Consider the following 20398-nt stretch of genomic DNA (forward strand, 5'->3'; position numbering starts at 1 on the left):
TTATTTTAAGTTGTGGAGATACTGGTATTGTTTTATATAAGCTAAGTATGAATTTATAGGGGTATAAAAATTAGATTTATTAAAGGCTATTATAAAATAAGAAAATGATCAGGTAGAAAAGGAATAAAAGTAGCCTAATCACTAAAACTATATTAAAGTATATATACTTTATTAACACCAATAGAGAAGATTTATAGAATACTAGCAGAAATACCCGGCGTTGCCCGGGTTAAAGAGAATAATGAAATCTGAAAACGCCGTCTAGACTACGCATCATCTTTATATATAGAGATGTATATACACACACGCACCCAAACACACGTATATATATGTATATCAATATAAATATATGAACGTCAATGAAGTTTCGTAAAAGAAGGTGATCATGTACATACTTTCTTGCTGTTGTGATTATAACACCTCGTTGTAAACAATGTTCCTTGTTTTCCCTTGTGGAGTATATACAAATAGGTTTTTTTTGCTGCCCACTCTTGAGCAGCCAACATACAGTTGTCCATGTGAGAAGCAGGGCTCTTCCAAGAGAAGACCAGCTACAGACAGTGTTTGACCCTGAGATTTGTTTATGGACATGGCAAAAGTCACACGAAGGGGGAATTGTAGTCTTCTGAATGTAAAAGGAATGTCTGCTCCTGATGGAGTAAGAGGAATTCTTGGAATAAAGACGTCATCCCCTTTTGCACATCCAGAAAGAATGGTAGCCTCGATAACGTGTGACATCATTTTCTTTATCACGAGTCGTGTTCCATTGCAAAGTCTTGGTGGTTCCACATTGCGGAGCAGCATAACAGGCGTTCCAACTTTAAGTGATAATATGTGGGGAGGTAGTCCTGGAGGCTCCAACGAATTGAGAAATTCAGGAGGATAGTTCACCACTTCATTTGTATCTGGAACTGTATCAACAGACTTGTAAGTTTGAAGATTGCCGGGAAGAGAATGCATCAGGTGTTGATTAATTTTTGTAACAGCTACGTTTTTTGGAGCTAATATTGCTCTTTCACATAGCCAATTGTGATTTTGGTAGTTTTGTTTAAAGTTGGGAAAGACTTTGTGTTTGAGGTCATCTACAGAATTAACAACAGAACAAAATGGCCATACTTCTATTTCTTCTGCAGCATCGAGAGGCACCTTGCCATCACCAATTGTCAAAATGTCCTGTGCGAATTTTTTGGACATTTGGTCGCCGTGTAGCTGAGCTCTCATGTTAGTGTTAAGAGTGAGGATAGTAACATGATGCCACAGGGTAGAGGACTTTAGGCATGCTTGGACCTCATCTGCTCTAGTGCCTTTTGGAATGACAGGAAGAGTTTGCCTGAAATCACCTGACAACAGAAGCGTAACACCTCCCATTGGAGCGTGACAGTCTCGGATGTCTTTCAGGGCTCTATCTAATGCTTCCAAAGCTCCTTTGTGAGCCATGGTGCATTCATCCCAGACAATTAGATGACACCTTTTAAGTACCTGCCCTTGATCTGAGCTTTTGGTGATGTTGCATGAAGGCATCTCGGACGCTGCTAAATTTAAAGGGAGCTTAAAAGTCGAGTGTGCTGTCCTGCCACCGGGTAACAAAGTAGCTGCAATCCCAGAGGAAGCCACAGCTACTGCGATGTCCTGATGCTGCCTTACTTCTGCAAGGAGAAGCTTTGTTATAAATGTTTTCCCTGTCCCTCCAGGAGCATCGAGGAAGAAGATTCGTCCATCACGTTGGCGTACACTGTTAATAATAGTTGTGTAGGCCTGCAGCTGGTCCGGAAGTAATTTATGCTTGTTTTCAGCAATGTAGTTTGAAAGCGCTTGAGTGTCGTAAGATGTTTCACGAATGACAGCAGTGGGAAGGCTATTTGACCCTGACCTGAATGTCTGTGGCAGGCCATATGTGGACAATTCATTACCACCCAGTGTAGCAATTCTGTCTTCAATGTCAATGAGAGTTTTATTGTAAACTTCATTGCTGATACCCTCCATGTCAGGATAGAGCCGTTGAGCTTGCCGGTGAAAGTCTTCAGCCAGGCTGTCCCTGTACTTGAGCCATAGATTTGCAGGATCACACAGTTCGCATGTTTGAAGTAATACTGCAAACAGTGCCCTGAGACTTTTAGGTGATTCTGATAAAGCAGCCTCTCCCAAAGTTGCATCCCATTGTGCACCATCTTCCAACAGTCCTTGTCGATAGCAGGCTTCTCTGTATGTTGTGCAGACATGTCCATGAACGGTTTTTAGGTCCTGGAAAGACTTGGGGCCTCTGACATCACGCAGCAGTAGGCGGAGGTAGAAGCACTCTTGTTGAGTGGGATGCACTGTGTATACTCGTCCAACGCAAGTATCAAACTTAATGCCAGGGTATCCACAAACATTTTGACCTGCTTTCCTTGGTCTCCATTTTTTTCCATTCCAAGTGTAGTATGATGGAATCTGTGGATACAGTAAGGTTTGAGCGAATGGATCCAGTTGACAGAGCTTGAAGAATGCAGTTACTGTGCTATCCCTTGGTTGCTCTGCCAACAGAGAAGCATTAGCATCGGTGAAGTAGACTCTTTGACCGTTTTCTAGGTGCACTGCAAGCTGTTGAATGGCGGGGTGTCGTTGGTGAAGTGGAAAGCCAAAGATGCGCCAGAAAGCCTCGTTGCTACTTATGTAGCGTCCCACCTGATAGTGTGTTACCTCATCCTGGCAGTATTGTTATTGAAGTCCAAACATTGCAGCGTCAGAACCCTTGTTGATATACTTGCAAACATACTTGATGGACTTAACGGAGTTGCAAAACTCAACGTTGATGTGGGCATTGAAAATCTTTGACAGGAGTGGGCAGTAGGGAACAATCCATCTGTTATCAACCTCGTGCTGTCCTATATTTGCTGTGAAACCGCCGTTTTGTGGTTTTCTCCGTCTGTATGAGGGATACCCATCAGCACCTGTCTGAGTTGCTTGTAGGAACTTCCTTGGAAACTTTTTTGAACATACGCCATCTTTCAAACATGGTGAGTTAATGTTGAATCCACGCCCACATGGACCATGCACCATGTTTGCTTTAACTATGTCGTATAGTACCTTGTCTAAAGCTGGATCAGGAAGTTCTGCAGAGATTATCTTGTCGATGTCAGTTGATTTGATCTTCGTTGAGAGCCAAAGCAGGATATGAGCATGTGGAAGGCCCCTTTTTTGCCATTCGATTGTGTACATGTCACACTGTGTGGGTCCGAAGATTTGCCCTTTTTTTAGGAGGTGCATGAGAGTAATTAATTTCAGATGGAAAACTCGGGCGAGGATGTCATGCCTGTCTTTAGGCTTTTGACCGAAGAAGAGTTCGGCCTGAATCTCCTTCCACTTGGGATTGCATGTGAAAGTGATGAATAAGTCAGGCCTGCCGTAATGGCGGACAAAGGTCATTGCATCCTGTGTTCTTTCATGCATATATCGGGGACTTCCAGTGAATGTGGAAGGCAAGATGCAAAGTCTTCTTATGCTTGTTGGAGCAGCATCATTGTTGATAGCATCTCGGAGATGGATGTAGCTGTCAGAGCGCAATTTTTGTTGATGTGATCTGATGAAACACAATCTCTCTGATTCCATTTTTGCACACATATCAACTGCAAATTGATGAAACAGATCTCGAGACTGGTGGAGATGATTACAGGAGTCGTTTCGTGTCATAAATCGGTATGCGTAGAAGTCCATGCAGGATACTTGCTTGTTCAGATATTCATGACGATCTTGTGGATGTTGCTGTTGTATACCGATGTGGTAGCCATCCTCACCGTAAACAAACAGAAGTGGATACTGAAGTGTGTCGTATGATCTGTGTGTTTCGGTAATTCGTTGGACGGTGGTGTCACGTCGCCTAAGGACAATGTCTCTGGGATTGTGCTGTTCACCGTGAAGGAGTACAGCTATTTCATTGCATGTGGGTGCATTGTAACGGCCTGCATGTTCTGTAGATGGTCTTTTCTGAGCATCTATGACAACATTGAAATTAGAAGAAGCTTCTGTTTCTAAGGCATACTTGAAGCTGCGTACGTAGCTGTTTGTCTGGTGCAGCAGGTCTTGAAGTTGCATTATCAATTGAAATTTAGTGCCATTGGAAATGGAGTTTCGTCGGGTGGCTTGTTCATGTAAATTACCTACAAAGTACAGTTGAAGGAATTGAGGATCTTGATTTTCAGCAGGTTCGAGCGATCCTATCCTATGGTAAACCTGTCCCTGCACTTTGAAAGTTGGCATAAACCCACCTTCTTGAACAACATTAGCGCCGAAAGATGTCATTTGGAATGCACAGTTGTACTTGCGGATGTTATTTAGGAAATGTTTCGACTCTGTATTTGTGCCATCGTGGAGTGACTTTAACAGCTGTGGTGGATCCTGCAGGGGAATGATGTTAACTTTTCCATTAGCGCAACACATAGCAGGAGTTTCTCTGGACCACTTATTAGCATTGCAGAAAGAGCAAGTGAGGGACATATCTCCAATGTTTATATCTGGGCGGCCATCATATTGAATGTTAGGGTTGTAGCTGAAAGCCTTTAATAACCATCGTGAGTTGCATGGCGTTGAAAATCCTCGTCTATGAGCTCTTTGTTGAATGGAACTCTGCAGCATAATATATGTTTGTTGTAATGTCTGGGAAGCTCGCACAGCAGCCATGTTGGCAGCATTCCTGAGCAGTCGTGTAGCACGTTTTTTTTTTCTTCTCTGCCGCTCGTGCAGCAGCAGTTGAGGAAGTATCAGCAGTTCGTCGTACTTTACGCTGGGGTTCAGTCTCTGCAGCTTGTGCAGCAGCAGTTGAGGCAGCATCAGCAGTTCGTCGAAGTGTACGCTGGTGTTGAGTTTCTGCAGCTCGAGCAGCAGCAGTTGAGGCAGCATTAGCAGTTCGTCGAAGTGTACGCTGGTGATCTGTTTGGAGTGCTCTTGAAGTGGTTGTACGTTCAGCATTTTGTGATCGTCTAATGTCAGTTTCCAATGACGATTCATTTGCCCTTCTTGCTGATAATGTTGCACCTTTCGCAGTTTTGCGTCCAATTGAAGAAGTCTTTCTTCGTGGCATGATGAAATGCAGTGAGTACACTGTGAAGTATGAAATGTTAATGGAATGGTTATTATGTAAGTGTAGATAAGTTACAAACTTGCAAATGCTGCGGTAATAATGAAGTGGTATTAGAACGGATAGCAGTTAAGTGGTGCTATAGTCGTGTTGGGTCCTTAGAACTGTCGTTAGGGTAGGAAGGTTAGAGTTGAATTGGATGACAATATATTTGACTTGACAGGGTAGCATGTGGTTAATGTATGTTACCATCTTCCATTATATCGTCGTGAGAATTAATTTGTATTTACCTGCCGTGGTACTTAAATGAGAATGAGATGTAAGGGGACAATGTTTTGGAGATTCCGGTTCGAATTGACATCAGTGTTTTTGTTTCATTTTTGACACGTAATACTTAAATAGTGGAAGAGATATAATGTTGCTGTGGACTGAAAGTATGCCATAAGTTAGAAATTGTTTTTGATTAAAACACAACCGGGACGCTAAGTAAGACATGTGTAAAATTTGAATGAAATTGGTTGTGTAGTTCTCAAGTTTTAAGGATTCACACAGACAGACACACACACACACACACACACACACACACACACACACACACATTCTCAATACATGTAGGATTCCTCACCATACAGGTAACAGGCACAGCTGTAAGATGCATTACGGATCTATAGCAATTGGAAGGGCATGACCCAATTGAAATAACAACGTGTGACGTCTGGAGTAAAGGGAAATGAAAGTGTCGCCTCTGGAGTTTGCAAATGACCACTATACCGATAGGTAACTGGGAAGAAAATATTTACAATCGATAAATGTCTTAGAACAACCAGTCTCTCATCTGGGAAGGCCTTGAAATCAACGTTACCAACTGGGGACTATGTGTGTCGCAGTGTTAATAAAAAGACTCAAAGGAGGTCTGCAACGAAATAATTTTAGTCAACACTTTGCAAGTGAATCAATGGAGGCAAAGATGCGTCTCATTTACTTGACAATTTATGCACCACATTGCAGAAATCACAATGTAAGTATATCTGAAAGGGTAGTCTTACACTGTTGTACCGTTGAATTACAAATAATGCTCATCTGTTATGTTCGGGTTAAAATTTCAACAACATCAAAAATATATGAATTTTCATGGGAGTTATGGCCGTTATGCAAAGAATATAATTTTCAAATTTCATAAAGATCCATTCAGTACTTTTGACGTAGTTTTGGATAAGAAAACAAATGACTAATGTGTGTGTTTGTGTGCATGTGTATGTGTGTGTGATGGGTGTATATATATGTATAGATATCTGTATGCATGTATATATGTATATATGTGTACATATTACATGTACATCTATATATATATACATCTACACATATGTATACATATACATGTATGCATATAGATCTCTCTATATATATATCTATACATATACGTGTACATATACATCTATATGTATACATATACATCTCTCTCTCTCTCTTTCTCTCTATCGAAATGGTGTACATATACATCTATATGTATACGTATACATCTCTCTCTCTCTCTCTCTCTCTCTCTCTCTCTCTCTCTCTCTCTCTCTCTCTCTCTCTCTCTCTCTCTTCTCTCTCCCTCTCTCTCTCTTTCTCTCTCTCTCTCTTTCTCTCTCTCTGAAAGTATCTGTCATTACAGTATCGAAATGTGATTGTTTCAGTTAGTGGAATAGTTTCATTTTTAAAGTGAAAGTATTCGACATGAGTGTTTTTGTTTCACTTTTGACACGTAATACTTAAATAGTGGAGGAGATATTATGTTGCTGTGGGCTCGAACTATGCAAGAAGTTAAACATTTTTTTTGACTAAATACTTAATAATTTTTTTCTTTCCTAATTTTTTCATTCATAATTTTTTCATTTATATTTTTATTCTTACGTTTGTAGAAATAAATATTCTTGTATTTTTCTATTATTCAATTGATTTTTAATGATAATTAAATAAACGTTTTTAGCTTTAAATAGTATAGCTTTAACTATTACACCGGTTAAATATGTACTAATTTTATCTTCATTATTATTTTAAACTTAAACTCGTTCAAATTGTATTTAAAACAAAGATAATTTAAAACAATGATAATTTATGTAAGCTGTTTTTTGTATATAATATACATGTTATTATAATGGAGGAAGGGAGGATTATTGAATGGTTATTATTTTGATATTTTTAATAATTTTTCTATCTTTATAAAATAAGTATTTCATATTAATTCATTTGGTACTTATTGTTGGTTGAGATATATATATCTAATTATTGTTCTACTTAAGATCTGACGATTAGCTATATTTTTTAATAGAATTTAATTTTCGATAATTTCAATTGATTTTAATCGATTTAAATTTCCTTTCTATTTGAAAATTAGTTATGAAACACGTGTAATCATTTTATTATATTTATCTTATGATATTTACTTTGCTTTATATTATACTCATTTATTGTACTTTAAATTGTTAATTATTCTATATGTGATAGTGGATTTTCATCGATGAGTTCTTGAAAATTGGTTATTTTCCCTAAAACTATATATTTTATATATATTTTATCTATAAAGCTCAATTTAATTTTAATTTTTTATAAATTGATTTTAATTGAGTTTTTACCTGTAATTTTGGATTTTGTCCCTAATATTATTATTATTATATATATATATATATATATATATATATATATATATATATATATATATATATTTATATATATATATATATATATATGTAGTGAAACTACCTATCGCCATTAGATACAAAACTACTATCGCCATTACATACAATCTTCTCATTTAAATATAAATAAATGCGAGCGTAGCAGAGAACCCATTCCTTGTCATCACGTGACTGATTATTATTCGAATCGGCAACTTCTTCGAACCGTTCCCGCCAGAACGCAAACTGACCAATCACAGCCCCTAATAAGGTCACGTGATAGAGTAAAATTCTATCACCGTCTTGGAGCTCTCTTAACGCTATAAATAGATCAACTCATACCCAACAAATTGGTCTCGGTCCAGTTTCTCTTTGAGAACTGTTCCGTGTACCACACGACAGCAGCAGCAGTTCCAGCGACCACTTCAACAGCTTCGTCCAGCCAACGATGACCACCGCCGTCGCCATATCAGCAACACGTTTCTACGACTACTACCAAGCAGCCTCTACACCACCAGCGTCAACACGACTTACTATGTACACCACACCAAACTACCGCGGCACATCTCTCTCTTCGATCCTGTTAGGTGACTCAGCTTCACCACGATAAATAAACAGACAAGAGTTCTTAAACAGACAAGAAATTCTCAGCCAGCGACGAACATCTGTATAACAAGAATCACGGCCCGGCATCGATGCCACGACATCACAACTAGTGATCAGCTCTGCCACACTCAGCCAACTCATTTCAAATACAGAACTTTTCCTATAGTGTACTAAACAACTGGTATAATTGCTCACGTGTTATTGACTCTCTTTCTATCTGCTGTAAACACTCATACACACATGTATCACCCACATACACACTTTTCTTTGTATGACGGCCTGTCTTTGATCATGTTATTATATGTTCGCACGGTCGTTCCTTACATATATATATCTTTATGTATTGAAATTGGTTCTTTGAAGTATTATAATGTGAAGCTATAAAAAAGACTTTTATATATATATAACAATTTTAGGAGGTGCTTGTAACAGTTGTAACAGCAACAGAAAACATTCAAGCTGTAAATTCAATGAAAATTTTTATGTGACTTCTATGCCCCACACCTAATACGCTTAATCATTCAAAAGTCTTTTTTATAGCTTCACATTATAACGCTTCAAAGAACCAATTACAATACATAAAGATATATATATATATATATATATATATATAAAAATTAGACATAAAAACACGAACCATGCGGCGTACTGATTCGTGCTTCATATGTTGTCTGGTCAATTCTGCTGACGAAAGTCTGACCTTGTAAGATATAATCTTTATCTTACTAAAATTGACTTGAAACCATGGTACAGAATATAGATTGGTAAAAGTTTTTATTTTTCATTTCCTTTCGAAATTATCCCTAACTTTTGTGGTATGTAGTATTTTTGCTGCTATTTCTAGCGAGTAGATGTCCTATTATAGACGTCTCTGCATTTCTAATGAATAATACATAGTCTATTGACTGTTTTTACTCTCGCTAGGCCACTGGTGGTAAATAAAATTTCTAAAATTTTCTTTGCCACCCTATAATTTATCAATTTATTAATAATGATAAAATTCTTTTTGGATGATTTTCTGTAGGAATTTCGGCATTTTGCATTTTTGTATTTGCTGCCGATTAGGTAAACCGTAAATACGCGGTATATTTTGAAAAATTAGACATAAAAACACGAACCATGCGGCGTACTGATTCGTGCTTCATATGTTGTCTGGTCAATTCTGCTGACGAAAGTCTGACCTTGTAAGATATAATCTTTATCTTACTAAAATTGACTTGAAACCATGGTACAGAATATAGATTGGTAAAAGTTTTTATTTTTCATTTCCTTTCGAAATTATCCCTAACTTTTGTGGTATGTAGTATTTTTGCTGCTATTTCTAGCGAGTAGATGTCCTATTATAGACGTCTCTGCATTTCTAATGAATAATACATAGTCTATTGACTGTTTTTACTCTCGCTAGGCCACTGGTGGTAAATAAAATTTCTAAAATTTTCTTTGCCACCCTATAATTTATCAATTTATTAATAATGATAAAATTCTTTTTGGATGATTTTCTGTAGGAATTTCGGCATTTTGCATTTTTGTATTTGCTGCCGATTAGGTAAACCGTAAATACGCGGTATATTTTGAAAAATTAGACATAAAAACACGAACCATGCGGCGTACTGATTCGTGCTTCATATGTTGTCTGGTCAATTCTGCTGACGAAAGTCTGACCTTGTAAGATATAATCTTTATCTTACTAAAATTGACTTGAAACCATGGTACAGAATATAGATTGGTAAAAGTTTTTATTTTTCATTTCCTTTCGAAATTATCCCTAACTTTTGTGGTATGTAGTATTTTTGCTGCTATTTCTAGCGAGTAGATGTCCTATTATAGACGTCTCTGCATTTCTAATGAATATATATATATATATATATATATATATATATATATATATATATCCAAAATTTTAAATTTAAAAGAAATTTATTCCTATGTCAACATTTCTGTATAAGGCTATATTTAACTGTCAAATTCAAGTCAAACATATAAATTGCCTTACACGTCTTCAGGGGGAAAAAAGGTTTAAGAACAAAAGGTAAACACCAAAACATCGTCTTTAAGTCCAGTCCATATTCAAATTTGTCCTTAAATAACTCGTTAAATAAATTCCTCCTTAAATAAAGGTCCATTAAGTGGAGACAACCCCTCATAATATTATTAATAATATTAATAATATCATTAATAAATTATAAACAATCCCCTATTACAATGGAAATCTATACTATATTATCTCAAGAAGCTTTTGCAAAAACCACAACTGCTATTGGTAAATTATACATTGATATGGCCTGCCTTAAGACCTAATATTATACTATAATGTACTATAATACCCGGTCATATTGCAATTTATTTAAACCAGCGAAATGTGTGTCTTGGAAAATGTGTACATCTTAGAGCATTATTTGTTAGTTTATTTATCAACTTACCCTTAGAGAATAATATGAAATATAGTTCTTATTTACATAACGAACAATATCTCCTACCCTTGTTGTACGGGAAAGACCTCCCGTACATGACCGACCATTCTAACGAATATTGCTTTTTTTGTTCTTTCAGTTCCCAAATGAATTTACTAAGACTAGTGCTTGCTATTTTACTTCTATCTCTAAAGGTACTATAATGATTAGATAATCTTTTACAGATTTGTCCCGAAGTACATCCCAGGTATCGCCTAACATCTGTCTGAGTCCTTACCTTACATTGATAAACTACATTTCTAACTCTCGCATTAAGGCCTTCAAACTTCAATCTTCTGGGGTTGACCTCTGTTACTGTAATCATATTCCGATTATCATTACCATTATTATTATTATTAATATTGTTATTATTATTATTATCATTTATATCAGGGTTCATATCGCTATCCACCCCCTATTCCTTTTGATTTAAGTATTTTAAAATTATGAGCTGCAATTATTTGGGATAAGTTCATAGTGTTTGAAAAACCAAATCTAATGGTATGTGTATTAATAATTTTACCATAGTGTGAATTCTTTGGGAAATGTCTGCTTATCACCTCTCTAAACTGTGCAATCAAGTTAGATTTAACATTCCTACCAAAAGGGACTATGAACCAAACATTATCATCTTTAGTATTATTTACCTATGTTACGTTTATGGATATTCCTGGGTTTATCTTCCTTATTTCCACTAAGTTTATTCTTATACCTATTATTCTTATCTGTCTTAACGTTGTTACTATCAGTTTCAATATAGTAAACCTTCTCTTTGTATCCTGCCCTATTTAATGCCGAATTATAGAATTGAGCTTCATTATCAAAAATCTTATCATTAGCAGATAATCTAGAGAGTCTTAATGAAATATTTTAAACTAAATTATCAATAATTTTTCTAGGATGGTTACTCCACTTATTTATATATTTTAGGTTAGTTAAAGGTTTATGATATGGTCTATATGTCTCATTTTTAATTGCTGCAGAAATATCGTCTTCATAAATGATGTTCATCCCCATTCTACGAAAAAATCTAGCCAATCTACCCTTAATCCTCTGTAGTTGCTGGTTGGAGCTATTCCTAATATATAGAAGACAGTCATCCCTATATAGACCCGTTAATCCTTAAGGAGTCTACTTTAGACTTCTTGTGGTGAAATCTCTTGTTATATTGGTAACGATTACATGTTTTTCTCATCATCAACACATTGTGGAGATATCATCATATGAACAAATATATACATATATATATATATATATATATATATATATATATATATATATATATATATATATATACACACATATATATATATATACACACATATATATATATATACACACATATATATATATACATATATATGTATGTATATGTATATATCTATATATATATATATATATAAAAATTAGGATAAAACTTACTTGGAAAAGGATGCGTGTCGCTTGATCATATAATAATATAAATAATATATAAACATATGCATATATCCATACATATATGTACATACCTACATCTATATATATACATACATGCATATATGGGTACAGGACATCATAAAAAAAACGTTAAACACAATGAGAAACGAAAACAGAAAATGAACTTTTTTCGAACAACGAAAAAAACAAATAGGGAAACAAGACATGCAACATAAAGAGTATAACCCTTCGTCAGTTGTCCCTGTTCCATCTACTCCGCATTTTGAAGGCAAAGACAATTAGCTACTTCGTTAGATTACAATTTAATTAATATATAGTTAATTTGTTCTTTTGCGTCAATGCTAAATCTTCTCGATAACCCTATAGCTATATTGTTTAAAATAGTTTTAGTAATTACTTGTTTTATCCTTTTCTTAAAGTGTTCCACCCTCCTGATCTTAGTATTTATATTGGCCTTTATTTAAGTAGCCCTTCTAATTAAGTACTCCTAAGAAACTATAATATCATGTACGGATTAACACTAATACCTTTTAAAATCTATATTATAACTCTTAATTTAAAATTAGTATATAATTAGTATGTCCTATAACATCAATATTCTTTTAACTAATACCGGGTATCAGTCTTTATAGATACAAGCTAAATAAATAAATAAACAATTTTTAGTTTTAAATTACTTGAATTATTATACATTGTCCATAAGCTGTCTCTATTGATGTTACTAAGTTGTATATATACTTCATCATGGTTTTTAGTGATTTAGCTATTTTATTCCATTTCTATAGTGTTCTACGCTACCTGATCATTTTAATACTTCTTAGTATTTTATAATTGCCTTTAGATAAACCTAAATTTTTGTACCCCTATATAATACGTCTTTTCTAGAAAAATATGTCTTTTTCTAGAAAAGACATACATTTTCTGTCTATAATACGTCTTTTCTAGAAAAATATGCCTTTTTCTAGAAAAGACATACATTTTCTGTCTCTTCTCTTAATCATTCATAATAATTTTTCTATCGTCTTGGCTTAACAGCCCTCACCGTTTGTCTTTACTGTCTTGTTCTCACTGTCCTGTTCTTACTGTTTTTTACTGTCTTGTTCTCACTACTCTGTTCTTGTTTACACTTTCACCCTCCGCAAAAAATTCCGCACGATTACGTAACCGTAATCCTTAAACCCTAACCCTGACCCTAAAATCGTAACTATAACAGTAACCCTCATCGTAACCCTAACCGTAACCGTAATCCTAAAACACTAACCCTGACCCCAAAACCGTAACCCTAACACCCTAGGGAAAATCGTGCGGGTGTTAATCTGAAAAATTACCCACATTTGTAATGAAGTTCACTGATTTACACTTCAAAGTTGGTTTTCACATTCAACCCTGTTCTGCAGAATCAGTGTAGCGACGGGAGGTTTGTACCCATCTCTACGTTCTGAGTTCAAATTCCGCCGAAGTCGACTTTGCTTTTCATCCTTTTGGGGTCTAAAAAATAAGTACCAGTTGGACACAGGGGTCGATATATCGACTATTCTCCACCTTCCCGAAGCCACCCTTGTGGGAAAAATTTAAAATAATAATAATAATAATAATAATAATAATAATAATAATGACATCTGCCGATCAAACTCCCAACCCACAACTAAGTCTTAAGTGTATATATATGGGGGATTGTTTGTACAGGTTCATAAGAGAAAGTAGGAGTTGAAAGGATTTGTATTAGAAAAAGGAAATTAGATTTTATTAGGGAGAAAATGTTTACTCGTGTAGTTTTATGGATTATATTCGTTATTAGGAATTTCTTGGAGTGAAAAAATGACGCAGTGACCTAACAAATTAGGTGCAGGTGTGGCTGTGTGGTAAGAAACTTGGTTCCAAAACACATGGTCCTGGGTTCAGTGCCACTGTGTGGTGACTTGGCATGTGTCTTCTGTTATAGCCTCAGACCAACAAATGCCCTGTCAGTGGATTTCGTAAACAGAAACTGAAAGAAATCAATCATATATGTGTATGTATATATGTAAGTGTATGTGTGTGTCTTTGTCTCTGTTTTTTCCCCTCGTCACTGCTTCACAACTGGTGTTCGTTTATTTACATCCCCATAGCTTACTGGTTTGACAAGAAGAAACTGATAGAATAAGTACCAGGCTTATCAAACTAGAAAAAAAAAGCACTAGGCAGTGTTTCATATTTTTGTTTTCCCAGTCAGTTGTATCTATCAATCTATCTTTTTGAGTGTGTGTGTGTGTGTATATATATATATATATATATATATATATATATATATATATATATATATATACATATATATAATACACACACACACACACACACACACACATACATGTATGTATATGTGCATATTCATATCTATTATATAAAAGTCAATGTCTTTATGTGTGTTCGTGTGTTACTTATACATTCGAAAACTGCTGCACCAATCCTAATCAAATTTGGAACACAAAATCCAAGCCTAGGGAGAAGGGTAATGCTGTGTGTTTCATACAATTTCATGGACCAAAATTACTGAATGGATCCTTATGATATTTGGAACTTAGATTCAATGCATAAGAGCAGGTATAATGCAATATGTTTGGTTTGAATTTGAGATGGCTTAAAGGGGGCAGAACCCTCATGAAAATTCATAAATTTTCAATGATGATGAAATTTCAACCATGGGTAATTGACACACATCAAGAAGTATTCTCAAAGTTTCCACTTCTCGTGAGGATTCTAAGACCCCCTAATGGGGGCCTTAACTCCCAAATTTACTCATTTTTTATGAATCAAAACTAGTTTAATGGATCTTTATGAAATTTGGAAATTATATTCTATACATAATGGTCATAACCCCCATAAAAAATCATATATTTTGGCTATTGATGAAATTTTAACCATAGATATTACACACAAATGAAGTAATATTTCTGAAATTTCATCTTCTCAGAAGTTACAGAAACCTCTTCATGGGGAATTAACACCCACAATTTAGTTATCTTATCTAAGCAAAGATGAATACAGTTGTGCTCTTGGGAGCTGTAGGGTCACCCGATCATAAAAGATGAGCATTATTTGTAATTCAATGGTACAACAGTATAAGACTTTGCTTTGAGATATACTTAGATTGTGATTTCTGCAATGTGGTGCATAAATTGTCAAGTAAAGGAGAGGCATCTTTGCCTCCACTGATTCAGTTGCAAAGTGTTCAGTAAAGTTATTTGGTTGCAGACCTCCTTTTTATTATCACTGGGTCAGAGATAGTCCCTCGATGGTAACATTGATTTCAAGGCCTTCCCAGATGAGTGACTGGTTATTCATAGCCATTTATAGATTGTAAATTTATTGTCCAGTTACCTATCAGTATAGTGGTCAGTTGCAAACTCCAGAGGTGACACTTCCAGTTCTCCTTAGCCCTCACGTCACACAGTTGTTAATGTTTATTTGAGTTGGGTCACACCCTTCCAATTGCTATAGATCTGTAATGCATCTTACGGCTGTACCTGTCACCTGTATGGTGAGGAATCCTACACTGGGAGTGGTAACAACTAGAGTAGGCTAGCTGACTGCTTATTGTGATCATTCGTCTTTTAGTTTCCTGTAGCTTTGCTCTCTTTTACAAACCCAGTGAACATACATATATTTCCTATTTCAAAGAAATTCAAACAATAGATATAAGACCCACGTTAGAAAGATTCTCAACAATTCAACTTCTCTGGTTGACATTAAGACACATATCCCCAATAGGGGCCTTAACTCCCACATTTTAGAGCTCCGTGACCTCCATTTTTCAGGAGCAAAATCCTTTTAACAGGTTCCATAAGACTGGAATTTTGGAATCTGTGCATAAAGATCAGTAGTATGGGATACATGTGTCATGATTAGAACTTTTTTAGGGTGTGTAAAGAGTGAAAGAACCCTCATCTGCAATTTTGATGAAATTCGAATCATAGGTATTCCAGTTCATTAGAGAAAATATAACAGAAAAGTCTAATTCTTCAATTGCATGTAACATGGGCAACGCCGGGTATTTCTGCTAGTGTCGTATAAGAGAAATGCTTGTGTCACTAATAGAAACAAACAAATCTGGACGAATAATCTCCTGCAATTTCAAGATTCACATAGGAAAAGAAGAGCACTCTTTGGAAAACAACTGCAGGATACCAATGAAACTTGCTATCTGTTCCTTGGAGGTACCACCAAAGGAAGGAAAGAAAGAACAAAGGAAATTTCAAAAAAAGTAACTTTTTTAAGGCAAAAGAAATTAAATTCCCCATATTTATCAATTCAAAATGTACAAGTAGAAAAAGTGCTGAATACCTATGATAAATGTGTAAAATAAGGAAAATACAATTCATTGAAAGGAAATTTTTACATCACAAAGGAATCAGGGAATGACTGTGCAGTGAGGATAGAAGGTTGTATTATCCTCAAATTGAAAGCAAGGGACAGGTTGGGTATTGTTGTGTCGACACCCCCAAGCGAAGAAGTAGGATCCACCCAAGACATATAAATAGAGGTAGTCTGGCCGTGGTAGGTGTGTTGAGTAGCAGTTGAGTAGCTGTTGTGTAGCGGTTGAGTAGAGATCATCCGAAGGTGCTAGATAGCAGTAGCTTGAGACATAACAGTGGCGATGAGGTTTCTAATAGCACCAAAAATGGAAGAGTTACTGAAAGCTGTAGTGAAACAACAAGAGCAGCAGCAGCAGCAACTACAGAAGTTAACAGAATTGTTACTGCAGGCGAGAAATGCGACAGAATCATTTTCAGCAGATGGTGTTGCAAATTCCATCGAAAAATTTCAGTACAATCCAGATGAAGGAACTACTTTTGCTGCATATTACAGACGATACGAAGATACATTCCGAGAGGAATGCAAGGGATGGCCTAGCGACAGGAAGGTAAGACTCCTTTTGCGAAAGCTTGCTACTCCAGAACACAAAATTTTTGTAACTTTATTTTGCCGAGAAAGCCCGCGGAATTGTGTTTTGAGGAAACGATAAATATTTTGAGGAATATTTTTAGCGAGAAAAGTTCACAGTCTAACATTCGATGGGAATGCTTAAACTTAAAGAAAAACGAGTCTGATAATTTTGTGACATATGCTGGTATGGTTAACAAGGCTTGCGAAAGGTTCAAGTTAGAAGAATTAACGCCAGATATGTTCAAGTGTTTAATATTCGTTAAAGGGCTAGTGGCAACGGAAGACACGGAAATTAGAAAAAGAACATTATCAAAGTTGAACCAAGATGTGAAACGGGATGACATCGACTTTCTATCCCATCTTCCCAAAACCACTGAAACAAATTCAATCCTACTAAGCTTTGATGTAGTAAGCCTGTACACCAATATCCCACATGATTTAGGAATAAAGGTGATCAAATACTGGGTAGATAAACATAGAGAAGTAATTCCCAACAGATTCACAGTGACATTTATATTAGACTCAGTGAGACTTATTCTGGAAAACAACACTTTCTTCTTCAATGGAAAGAACTATATCCAAATTAAAGGCACGGCTATGGGAACGAGGTTTGCTCCCATTTATGCAAATTCGGTGATGGGATACTTAGAACAAAAACTCTACCAGGAAATAGAGGAGAGATACAGCACTGAATTTAGGAAGTATATTGAAAAAGCATGGAAGAGATACCTTGACGATTGCTTTATAATCTGGACAAAATCTCAAAACATTGGAAGAATTCAACACCCTCCTGAACAACCTACACCCATCCATCCAATTTACAAAGGAGATGAGCAATACCAAATTACCATCTCTAGATGGTAATTTGGTAAAAAGAACACCGCCATTACCACAGATATATATTATAAACACACACATACACACCAATACCTGAATTTTAAATAATGCCATCCACCGCATACAAAACGTAACATCCCATACTGCTTAGCCAGAAGAATGTATACCATTGTAGAGGATCTAAAGACCAGAAATCAGTGCCTGATGGAACTGAAAGAATTTCTGCTCAAACAAAAATACCCATCACTACTTATAGAAAATGGTATTCAGCGGGCTTCGAAAATACCCATACAACAACTGAGGAAACCGCAAAGAAGAGAAAAACAAGAACAAATCATACCATTTATAGTGACACAAAATCCATGCCACCAGAACAGCTTCAATATTGCTAAAGCAAATCTTCCAATCCTTGCACAAAGTAAGGAATTGAGAAATATCATTACAGATCAAAGTATAGTTCTCAGTAAGAGACAACCTAAAAACTTGAAAAAACTATTAACAAAGGCAAGGTCTGACCTCAGCAACAAAAATCAAACATTCACTGTGTCTAAATGCAATGATGGCCGATGTGGTACATGCCAATTAATTCATACCGGCCCATATATGAACACAAAAACAGGGAAAATATTCATAAACGCGAAAATGCAAAAGTAGAAACCTAATCTACTGCATCAAATGCCCAAATTGGCCAGACAGGTAATGCACTATCAGAATGCTCGTGTGTGCATCGACAACAGATTAAAAATCCAGAGGTCCACCAAATACCACTGAGTAACCATCTGGCAATATGTGGTCAAAAAACTTTTATGATATTTCCATTTCATAAACTTTACAACCTGAATAAAATTGAGAGAAAACGGAGAGAAAAGGACTTTATTAAGAAATTGAAACCCAAGCTTAACAAACAATGATTAAATTAATCTTACTTGGGGTTTTTTAAATCTTATCCCTATAACTAAAACACAAAAAATCTCTCAAATGTCATCATTTCTAAAAATAAACTTGGTATCATCTCTAAAAATAGCCAAACACCTACTGCTGCTGTCCAAAGGAATGTGTATAAAGGGCAAAAAGACAGCCAGTCAACTACAGTTGAAACACTTCTGTCACACGGGACCTTGAAGACTGCTAGAAAGCAGGAAAGTATACTAGTCCTTAAATATTTAATATTCAATATTTCATTTATTCAATAAGACATTCAATATTTCATTTCATTTTACTATATATACTATATATTCCATATTCTATATCCCACATTAATTTTATAATATAAATAAAACATAAAAAATAGACAGAGTTGGAATTTTTTTGAATAATATATATATATATATATATATAAGCAATGTTAAATGTCTGAACGAGGTATTAACAGTAACTGCACGACAAGGTGAAGTATATTTGCTACTTAAATGTGGCTGACTCCTAAGGGTGGATGTTACTGTTGCTTTTAGCTCCAGGAGAACATCTCCTCCAGCTGGCTATTGACACACATCTGTGTCCTGTCTGTATTTGCAAAGGGAAGTCATCCTTCCCATCTTGATCTGCGATATGCACGGACTCGAGTTTCTGGGTATTTATCTGTCCTCAGTGTACGACAATCGCCGACCTTCGATACGAAAAATATCCCGATGCAAATACTTATATCGTGCAGTTACTGTTAATACCTCGTTCAGAGATTTAACATTGCTTGTTTTCACTTTTTCGAGATCAGTGAATAATTTCACTGGAAAAATATATAAGTATTTGCATCGGGATATTTTTCGCATCGAAGGTCGGTGATTGTCGTACGCTGAGGACGGGTAAATACCCAGAAACTCGAGTCCGTGCGTATCGCAGATCAAGATGGGAAGGATGACATATATATATATGTATATATGTGTATAAATGTATGTGTATATATGTATATATATATATATATATATATATCATAAGATTTTTAAACTCTTAAATTTTCATATTCAAAAGAGACAGAGACTTCAAATTCGATATATCGATTTATTCACCACTCTATGTTAACATTTCTATGCCAAACTTATCCAGTGACTGGTCCATTGGATTTAGACGTTTGGCACTTCTTCAGGAGTGGTTACCTTTCGAACAAAACACGAAAAAACACATACATAACTATTATTAGGTCTTTAGGACATCGTTAGCTTTCGTGTTTGTTATTATAGGGGAGATAACTCCTTAATTTTCTATTTTTATTGCTCTCCTGTGGATTTCCACTAGATTAATTATTTTGTTTATTTCTCTTTACTATACTATATTACCCGTATACATATGCATACATACACATGCACACACATATACATATACATATATATATACACATATATATATATATATATATATATATATATATACATACACATACACACATACATATACCCATACATATATACACACATACATATATACATACACATGCACAC

The 20398-nt window shown here is 35.5% G+C and overlaps 1 protein-coding gene and 1 pseudogene across 1 annotated transcript in view; one reads left to right on the forward strand and one right to left on the reverse strand.

Moving 5' to 3' along the window:
* LOC149132160 (uncharacterized) overlaps positions 1 to 4834 on the reverse strand; it is a 26411-nt gene extending 21577 nt beyond the window's left edge. Inside the window, exons 1-2 of the mRNA XM_089365356.1 lie at positions 2770 to 4834; positions 1117 to 2685 (exon numbers count right to left, since the gene is read on the reverse strand). Coding sequence (XP_089221482.1) covers positions 1117 to 2685; positions 2770 to 4806 — 3606 coding nt within the window. The 5' untranslated portion in view covers positions 4807 to 4834. The remainder of the gene's footprint in view (positions 1 to 1116; positions 2686 to 2769) is intronic.
* A 13124-nt stretch (positions 4835 to 17958) lies between these two features.
* LOC149132161 (uncharacterized) lies at positions 17959 to 18620 on the forward strand (annotated as a pseudogene).
* Positions 18621 to 20398: the final 1778 nt, after the last annotated feature.

This window comes from Octopus bimaculoides, chromosome Z (genome assembly GCF_046866305.1).
Source record: "Octopus bimaculoides isolate indiv1 chromosome Z, ASM4686630v1, whole genome shotgun sequence".
Lineage (NCBI taxonomy): Eukaryota > Metazoa > Mollusca > Cephalopoda > Octopoda > Octopodidae > Octopus > Octopus bimaculoides.